We start from the raw sequence: 10,254 nt of genomic DNA on the forward strand, positions 1-10,254 counted from the left end.
AGCTGCTTGCTTTTTTTTTTTTTTCAGGATAACCCTGGATGCTCTCAGTTCTCTCTGCAGGTGGCTAAAAAAGGGAAAAGCAAGTATTCTTTTTACCTCTTCTATGATGTCCACAACAAGGTTTGAGGGAATCATTGCCCTTATTTTAACAGTTGGACTCAATGACCTTAAAGGTCATTTCTAACCTAGACAATTCTATGATTCTGCTTCACCATTGGGCACTCTGCTACCTTGGTTTCTGGCCAGAGTCAAGAGCTCCACCTGTTCTGCAGGAATGGCACCAGAGCTCTGGCCGTAAGACCCTGGGCTCCCTTGTGCTGCCGAAAGCGGATCACCTTCTCCACCCTTCAAAGGGATGAAATCTCGCGTTCCTTTCACTGCTCTCGTGCCGTTGTGACTGCACCGAGCGCTTCTCACCCTGATCAGCTTTGTCAGGCAAGACCAAGAGCTCTGGTAGACGCCAGCTGTGTACAGCAAACATCAGTGATTTCTCCTGTGCACTGGTACTGACCACTGGTATGGTAATTGAAGAAGAAAGGAGCAAGTGCGGCATTAAAACAAAAATATTATTGCGAGCCCCAGAGGCGTTCAGTAAAGGGCAATGGTATTACCACATCCCGGGAAGAGTTAATCTGTTTTCAGGTCCCGTAGGAAGCGGCCTGACTCTCGCACACGTGCCAACTGTAGCACGCGCTTACGTACTCTGCTGAACATGGAGAAGGTGCAATGCACGCTTAAAAAGTTTTGCGGGCTGTAAACCAGAAAGGTGCCCAAATACCTCCTCCTTTTTTTAAAAAAACCCCACCATATTCCTGGAACTATGAGGAACCAGATGACAAGGAAACTAAACAAGGGAAGAAACCCTGAAGAGCTAAATACACATATAGTGCATCACTGGGAAACTTAAATAGTATTAAAAATAAAATATCTCTGGGGATGTGTACAGCCATTAAAAGCAGCATGAGAAAAATTCAAAGGTGTACTCGTGTATATGGGTATACACCAGCACAAATATGGGCAAGCATATAAAACATATCAAACAAAATTTGCTTTTTTTTCTCTTAAGTTGCCAAATTAGCAAACAAGAGTAGGAACAGTCGAGCTGACATGATGACCTGGAATACCAGGTTGCACAAGCTTCCACTGTGAAGTGTAACACTGTCAAAGACAAAAAAACTAGGAAGTCTCTGCAGGATTCTTCAGCTTCATCTCTTACCATTTAACTTGGGAACTTTTATGCCAGTGTATGCAACTCACTTTCAAGAATTCATACAGTGTTCCTTCTTTTTTTTCCAGTCAAAGCTAGTTGTACTTGTTATTGGTCAACACTGCAATTTCTGGCCTGCATTCTGGTAGCCTCTCCAAAACTCTGTTCCTTCCACTTTCTTCTCATCTCACTCCAAAATACTGGGCAGTCCTACCTTTAAAACTAGCTCTTTAAAAACTGAAAAGGGTACAAGAAATTCTGCTGGATCCCCCTGACAAGTTTTAAGGCTTTGCACACTTCTTCATTTCAAAATGCACACTCTTTTTTTCCAACTGCAAAACATGCATAACATTTAAGTGTGATGTTTATTTCCCTTGTATAGTCTTATTCTACCTAAGGAAAGATTAAAAACATCTATTTCCTCAGATCTTTCACTTCAAGAAACAGTGTCATCTTTTTGTAATAGTGTCAGGCAATCATTTTATCTAATGACTTTCATTAACTCAGAGAAAAATATTTTTCTTTCAAGCTTTGCCAACAAGAGATCCCAAACCAATGAATGAAATGTGCAGCAGATGGTTTTAACTAAGGCAGATCAAAGGAGATGGAGAAAAATACAATCTAAATATCACAGTAGCTGTTCAGTACCTACAGTGCAAAGAGAAAAAGGCCTAGGATGATTAATCCTTCACACTCAACTCACATTTCAGGATAAGAAACAAACAACAATTCGATGTGGAGATTTCATGGAGGAATGTAGAAACAGCACTTCAGAAGCTCGCTGAAGCATGTCCATTTTAGAAGTGTGTAGCACTCTACAGCTCTGATCTCCAGCCCGAGACCAGACAGGTGCTTTCAGTGACTCAGGCTCATACCTTGCACAGGATCCATCCACATCCACTAATTCATCCATATTATCTGTACCTGTATAAAATGGTGAGTTTTCAGCTATGCCTCTTAATCAAACATGCTGAAGTCACTACACACCACCAAACTGTCAGCAGGCTCTGGTGAAAAAAACACCAACCCCAAACTGGGGAAAATTTCTAAAAGGCAATGGGAGATAGCTGTAGTTTAGGCATCTCTTACATCCACCTTTTTCATGTTTGCCAATTTAAAAGAAGATGTCCCAAGGAAATCACAGTCCACAAGAGACTATCTAATGGTCATCTTTCTGTCCTCATCAGTGTTTTAGAGCTGGTTGCAGCAAACGCTCTGGTCATTGGGAATCTACTTTCCTCCACCTGCTCCAGCACAACTGTTCAGATGGCTTCTGCACAGTGCACGTTACAGCGATGCCTCAGCTGTGCCAAAGAAAACCCCCAGCATTTTCTGTACAACCCAACAAAGCAGTTTGTTAAATGAAACACTGAAGTCACGGTAAACTGCAGCCCAGCCCCCGAGAATGTAGCAAAGCATTCACAGTCCACATACAGGAAAAAAAAAATTGAAAGGCTGAAAAGGCAGGGAAGGAAGGGGATCTCCACAAAAATTCTCTAATGCCACAGAGCTGATACTTCAGAATACTTTCTCGGAGTTTTTAGTTGACTTTAACAGTAACAAAGAAGCTTTCTTATTCCTTGACATTTCACCTGCAGGCACCACCTTTGAGAGAATTACCAAATACCAAACTGCAGTCAACAGATCCAGCCTAGCATTTGTCATAAGCATAATTATTAACATCCTCAGTTCTTCTTTAACTCCATCCATTCCATTCTCTCTCCAATTTACAAGATGCTGTTATATGCTGTGCTGTAGCTCTGCGTGTGTATGTACGTACATTTAATAGGCAGTTTAAATTCCATGTATTTGCCTCCTTGGAGCAAAGGCCAACATCAGCATTTTGCAGGTGGGCAATTAATATTAGCTGTGTGATGCCTACTGACACTATTAAGTTGTTTATGGAGGAAGCCTACATTTAAAAAAAAAAAAAGGAGTGTGCAGAGGCCAGGTAATACGTCTGCTTCTACTCATGGTCATACAACCTTTCATCATGCACCTTAAAAATAGGCCAACAGGCACAAGGATTAGTATGAAGGGAAACGTACTCCTTACCTGTAAGCTTCATCTAAGGACATATCCATTCTCTTCATGATATATCCAATCGCGATTGTGGCAGAGCGAGAGATTCCAGCTAAGCAGTGCACTAACACACGGCCGTTTGATGCTTTTGCTTTTTCTACATAGCAAAGAAATGGGCAAGCGTCAAACTCAGCAGCATTATACCATGATGAAAGCAATGTTATTTTAAATTGTTCAAAACTTCCAAATTAACTGCTACATGCAAATCCCATGGAAGCTTTAAAAAAAAAAAAAACCAAATCACTTTTCTCTAGCACCGTATAGCACCGAGTACAGAAAAAGCATGTGACTACCCAGGAAACACACTGCAGTTACAGCACACTGTGTTTTAATGTGCTCATAAACAACCCTATCTAGATATCTGGGAAAGGTGATTGTTTCTAATTTTTATGTGCAAGTAAAAAGCAAGCACTTGTGATGGAACAATTTGGCCAGTCCAGATTTGGCTAGGTCACTTCTCAAAGCTAAAGACAAGATCCATATGTCCAGTTTTCTAATTCGCTCTCTCCAGACACGTATCGGGGATCTACCAGGTTGCCAGAAAGCAGAGCTGTGCTCTTAAACAGCCTCTTTGTTCCGTAAGTGCTGGAACATGCAGTGGCAGAATCTCCCTATGTTACAAGCTTCTGTGCTTGTAAAGTGATGGTGATCATGTACGTAGATCCTTTGGGTATTTTCATACCACCCAGAAAGCATTCAGGTCTTCTCCAGCCAAAACAGCGAGGCAGACGCACAAAGGAATCCAGAAACCGATTTAAGAGTGAGAGAATTTAATTTTTCTTCTCACCTATAAAATCAACCGATTTATCCAACCAAGGCAGTATTTTCTCACAAAAGCTGTCGTTCACAGGCACTCTCAGGAAATGGGATTCTGGAATAAAGTCAGGCTTTGGACAAGTGTTGCTGGCGTTCAGAACGTAGCCAATATCATTCTGCTGCATCAGCTCCTAGGAAAGAGAGAACGATTAAGCTTAGAGAAGTCAAATGGTGCTTTTGGCATGTTACAAAGTTAAAACCCAAACTGAAATGCACGTTGGAATCCCTCTCACTGGATTAGGGACATTCTTTTGAGAAAAAGACACCTCCTCAGCTTTTAATTCTTACACCCAGAGTGTTCCAATAACACACGCACTGCAAAGCACACAAAGCCGAAGTTAACAAAGAACAGAAATAATGGTAGATTACCTTCTGCTACTAAGAAGCATCCCTTCCAACAGAATCAATGTTTTGCTACTTTGGTTTAAATGTCCACTGTGCAAGCTGACAAGGTAACCAAACACTTTCCACACGTAGCTTGCTGACCCGAAAGCGTGTTTTGAGGATCACATATCTAAGACTGAGCTTGCCCCATCACAAATATTGTTGAGAAATGTTGAAATGAAATGGATGCCTCCTGCAGTCACCTCTGAAAGTGTCCTGGACTTTCTTGTTTCTAAGGCAACATACAAAACTCACTCAAAACCTTGAGAGAAAGAACTAAGACCTTGAATTAGACCATTTCACGCAGCACGAACTGTAGTTTTATAGGAGTTCTGCTTCATAGGTTACAATTTGGTTGCCCATATTTCGGTTTTCAGTCTTTAGTCCTCTTGCATCTCAAAAGAGATTGTCACAGCAACAAACACACACACAAAACCCCACAAAAACATAAAAGTCAACTGTACTTTTTAAAAAAGTCATGAAAATTTCACGACTGCAAGTAAAATAGACATCTCTCTTCTCCAATTCGCCGTACTCGTCGTATTTAGAGTTTTGCAAAGTGATACCTGTTGCAGTAGGCACCTTAAGTGCTAAAATGTGCAACAAGTAAGTACTAGAACTAGTATCCTGTCACCTGCAAGTACGCATCTTGATACAGAACAGCAATTAAGCAAGCTGGAGTAATACTCATCAAACAACTTTTCTGGTCCAGGTATGATTTGGCAGTAAGTGACACCCAAAACTCTGCTTTGACAGTAGTTAACACTGAATACGAACACTGGAGAGCTTTTGGCCAGATTTCTATGGAAACTAATGTCTGAAACTGAACTGAAACATAAAAAAAAGCCCTCAAAAATCTGACTTTAATCCTTTTGCTTTTATGGCAATTATATAAAAAGGAAAAGTTACATCAATTCACAGAAGCAGTAGCAATTCTTAGACTACAGATTTCAACTGAAGATCTACCAGTATGAGAGTCATGAAACCAAATGGTCACTTCTTCCCCATGTGTATTTCTTTTTCTGCAAGCATAAAGATGTTTTGGTGAGGAGAACCTAGGATGTGGCTGCTTAGCTCAAGAGCTGGAACTTTTTATCTTGTTCAAAGCAGAGCAGTCTAAATAACACGGGATGTGGAGTACACAGGTGCACCATGCGTATGTATGTGTGTATGTAGAAGGGATGAAGACACACACTGCAGAAATTAAATATTCAGTGAGAACAAAGGACTGCAGGGGAGAAGGGAATCCACATCAGTCATTTGCAGAAGAAAGTGCATAAAGTCCAGCCAGCAACGGTTGTAGACAGGGTATTTACACAGATCTCTGCTAGCCAGCTGGATTTTGTTTCCTGCAGCAAAACGAGCAGCTCCTCCAAACTTTCAAGTCCCTCAGAGTTGCCTCAAGGTGCAGACACCTTCAACTAACGAGCATACATTATATCATGAACAACCCCATCCAAGGAACAGGAGGTGACAAATTACTTGCAAAAGCAAATTGTCAGCAATATAATTTGCAGCGACAGTAAAAAAAAAAAAAAAAAAAAAAAAAAAGAGAAAAAAGAAAAAGAAAAAAGAAAATAAAAAGAAAAAAGAAGGAAAAATAAAAAAGAAAATAAAAAGAAGAAAGGAGCGGGAGGCGGGGAAGAAAAGAAAGGGCTGCATGTGTAAAAGTAAATTCTCAGCCTTACTGCTTCTTACCCTGCTAGTAGTTTCCCAGGTCAGACTTCCAGTAAAGCTCAGCTTCTCGTCAATGACAACAAATTCCAGTATGTCCCCGACTTCCACGTCTCCCCTCCTTCACATCTCCCCAACTGCCCCAGCAAGCTCCCTTCAGCCCCATGTGCCTCTCTGAGCCGACTCCGCCACGCCCTTCTGTACTACATTTAGCTCTCACGCACCAATAGACCTACAAGTTTGAAAGCGGGAGTGATGTGAGGAAGTAGGGGAATATTTGGAACTATCCCAAGAGGGAAGGCATTGGGAACGGGGTTCTTGGCCCAGGGGACAAGCCCCTGCCAGACCTGGGGGAGCTTAGGTGTGCAAGGGACATCTCCGATCCTCAGCATCTCCGCCTCACTGTCCTGGGCTACGCGGCTTTCCACTCCTCCAATCCCAAGCTCTTCAACATCAAGTGCTATGAAGTAAATACCTGCTTTACACAGCTCTGTTGAAATACTGCCCTCCAACCAGTCCACTTCCTGTTGTAACCACTTAAAGGTGAGCGAAGGAAAACTAGAAATAGCAGGTACTGAAGTACACGTGGGTTCATGAACTTGATTGTGTATAAAGGAGGGAGGCGATGAAGGTATCGCTAACAAATGGACTGCTGTGATGCAGGTTTGCTCAGAATACAGCTAAAGGGGTGCCAGCAGGCTGATGAATTTAGAAGAATAGAAAACATGATTTATTTTAAAGCATAAGCGCTGGTGGGCCGCACAGTCCAACCATCACGATTCCACAGTTAACACAAGGGTTTTGGTGTAGAATTGATTATTCAAATGGGAACAAGAAGGCTGCGAGATGCCAAGCTTGAAATCTCTGAGCTAAAAAAACACCCCAAAATGTGTTAGTGCTTGTCTTTGAGACTAAGGCTAAAGAAGAAAAAAAAAAAAAAGTCACGCTTCCTTCTGCTCTAAGGTATCAATCATTCCCTGTGCAACACGCTCCAATATAATAAGCATAACAGTGCCTTCATTGTAAGGCACCCAAGAGGAAGACGTGAATTATGATGGGTGGAAGATCCAGAAATCCTAATACTAACAACTTTGTGAAAAGAAGGTAAATGCTCTTTTGTCAGCCTATTTACATTTTATGACTTGTTTAATCTGAAAATTAATGGCACCCTAAAATGTTATTTTGTTCCAGGAAATAAAAATCCAGGTCTGGAAGAAAAGAAAGAGAATAGTTATGTAAGTAGCAAGGCAGAAAGTTTTACAGTTTAAATGCCGGTACTAAACATGGGATGGAAGTAGGAGGCTCGTTCAGGCCCATAACCACAAGACAGGTTTTTTTTCTGTTACACTAACTTTCAGAAAGGACACTCTTACTCCCATGTAGGTTAGAATTTAGTTTGCCTCTTTTTCAGAATGAACAACAAAGATCTTCTGTAAAAGTAAGTATTCTCTTGCAATGCCACCAATATATCACACTGAGAAAATAACCACAATAGATCACACTGAGAGCCCAAAACAGAAACAAACTTTTCTGTTAAAGCTTCTATGAGGTTTTCAGTATTTCAACACTGAAAAAAAAAAAATTATGAACTTTTTCAGAATTGAGCATTTAGAAAGAAACGTGTACAGCAAAATTATAAAAAAAAAAGTCTTTTAAGACTTTTCCAGAGTAATCATTAATTTTGCCAAAGGAAACAAACCAAGCATTTGTGTTTGCCTAGCTTTCATAAATAAAGTGTTATCAGCAGAGATATTAATGGCAAAGGGTGTTAGTATTCTTAAAAGGTCATGAATACAGACTGTCCTGCAACAAGACAAGCACCTCCCTACCCTTACACTCAGGGGATAAGCTTATAAAGATTCTGAAAAGATAAGCTCATCTTGATAAAACATGCTGAAAATTCACATCCTTAAATCATTAGGTTGAACACTAGTGTGCATAAAGAATGCTTTTTGCAGATATTTTTGAGACATTTTAATTTTAGCAAAATCAATATATACGGTCAATGGAAAGAATCATGGGAAGTCACAGCATTTCAATGTAAAAATAAAGTCAGTGTATATAACTACATCTTAATAGTGTTGAGAATCCTACTTTCCTGAAAAATTCTAGTATTTTTTAAAAAATCTGGACTCAAAACAAACAAACAAATCTTAACAAAAAGCTAACTTCTTGTCCCCAGCAGCAAACAAACCAGCACGTCTGTTAAACCAGAGCATGTGAATTTAACCACCTACCAGCTCCCGGACTTAACTGAGACAGAACTTTGCTACTTATCCCTGGTGGGTTTTTTTGGTTGGTTGTTTTTCTTCCTTGCCCTTTCCTTTTGAACATTCTTCATTTCCCAGCTTTCTTACCACGTACTGGTATTTCTGGGCACTCAAGGGAGTAAGAGTTTCCCCACTATCCCTCTGCAGAATCCAGGCTCCTCCAGAAGCAAAGAGTGTTGACGGGAGATCAGCAGAGATCTGCTGCCTGTGTTCTGACATGCCAATGTCTGGCTACAAGGATTTTATTTTATTTTTTTTAAAACTGTTTTTAATTACTTAGTTCCTGATGTCTTTTGTCTGGGGACCACAAACCACTTTTGTGATTGGAAAAGAATTAAGCTGCTTTGACATCCATCGTTAAGTGCATCGGGTTTGAATTGCTGACTTGCTACCTGGCAGTAAAGACATGGAAGATTTTAAAGGACTGAGGAAAAATAATGACTCCTCCATAGAAAAGATTTTTCTGTGCACTCTGTTAAAGCACAGTTACCTTCTACATGACTGCTTGTGTGGCAAAAATCCCCTTAAAACAATTGTGAAAAAATCTAGAAGTAGCCTATTAATGGCCAGACTGGGATGGAATAAAAATAGAAGAAAACAGTGCAAAGTATGATAATGGTCAAAGTACATGAATCTGACCCAATTACAGGACCATTAGGACAGCTCCTGTCTTCAGCTTTATTGTACACAGATAGAAAAAATACACATAAGTCCTGCACATAATTAAGGAAACATGCTAGGGTGACACACTTCTCCCCTCTCTGCCATCCATCTATTTAATGTCAAATTATGGAGGCTGTTGGAGATTCAGCCAATGAGTCAGTGTCAGATATTATGGGAGGCAAGAGGGCACTTGCAGTAGAAGTAAAAGAAATTCCCTTGTGAAGGGACCCACGATGCAGGTTGTAAGCAACATGAGTTGGTCTCCTCGTGGAGGCAACATCTGTGGATATGCATAGGAATATAGACCTGTAGCAATTTGAGACAAGCTCTTAGTCCAACACCCTACCAGTGCTATATCTGATGACTTTGCTGACTATTTTAAGTATATCAAATTATCCTGGGCTATTCTGTAGGAACAGAAATTATTAAATGCACATGTATTTAGAAACAGTAAAAGTTTCTTAGTACAGTGCTGCCACAAAAGCTCATTTTAAATGACCCCACTGATTGTCCAGGCCTGAACATTTTATTAGGTGTACAAAGATTTTTCAGTAGTCCCTAATTATACAATTCAAGGTTACTTAAGTGCTATTTTTCCAGCACTTGAAGGAAATACTAAAAAACAGACAATCTTTCTTTGTCCTACTGTAAGCATTAATCTAATTGTGTTAACATCCAAGGCCTGCCAAAACAAACCAGCCAGAGCTATACATAGGAAAGTACCTGACCTGCTGTAACAGCGGATGTGATAGTTTGCTCTTGGTTGATAGGTTACCGCAGAAGGTACCACATCGTCTTCTCCGAGATGAAGGAGAAAGGAAACCAAGCTTCATATTACGGTGGCACGTGGATTAATTATATGGTCTGTGCATCATTAGTTCTCACATAGCTTTCCATGGCTTATGCACAAACAGCTATTGCTTCTATCTACTTCAGATGTTCTTTAGCTGTAATGATGCAGTATGACAGAAGCATGGACGAAGACACACGGAGATTATATACTCATCCAAATACACAACATGACAACCAGAATGTTCACCTTGTTGAGGACATCCCGCTGACACCCGAGATAGAGATGAGGCAGGATTCTGGTTGGGCCAACGTTGGAGACAGGTAGGCAGGGTTGAGAAATGCAAGTAGGGATGAGCGTGGACTTTC

General features: G+C 40.6%; 1 protein-coding gene across 1 annotated transcript in view; it reads right to left on the reverse strand.

The window, feature by feature from the left end:
- The window catches only part of DUSP16 (dual specificity phosphatase 16), a 27,454-nt gene that overhangs the window by 1,362 nt on the left and 15,838 nt on the right, over window positions 1-10,254 (reverse strand). Inside the window, exons 3-5 of the mRNA XM_009865345.1 lie at window positions 10,136-10,254; window positions 4,077-4,236; window positions 3,263-3,386 (exon numbers count right to left, since the gene is read on the reverse strand). The exon at window positions 10,136-10,254 is cut by the window's right edge and continues 36 nt beyond it. Coding sequence (XP_009863647.1) covers window positions 3,263-3,386; window positions 4,077-4,236; window positions 10,136-10,254 — 403 coding nt within the window. The remainder of the gene's footprint in view (window positions 1-3,262; window positions 3,387-4,076; window positions 4,237-10,135) is intronic.

The sequence above is a fragment of the Apaloderma vittatum genome, unplaced genomic scaffold (genome assembly GCF_000703405.1).
Source record: "Apaloderma vittatum isolate BGI_N311 unplaced genomic scaffold, ASM70340v1 scaffold9912, whole genome shotgun sequence".
NCBI lineage: Eukaryota > Metazoa > Chordata > Aves > Trogoniformes > Trogonidae > Apaloderma > Apaloderma vittatum.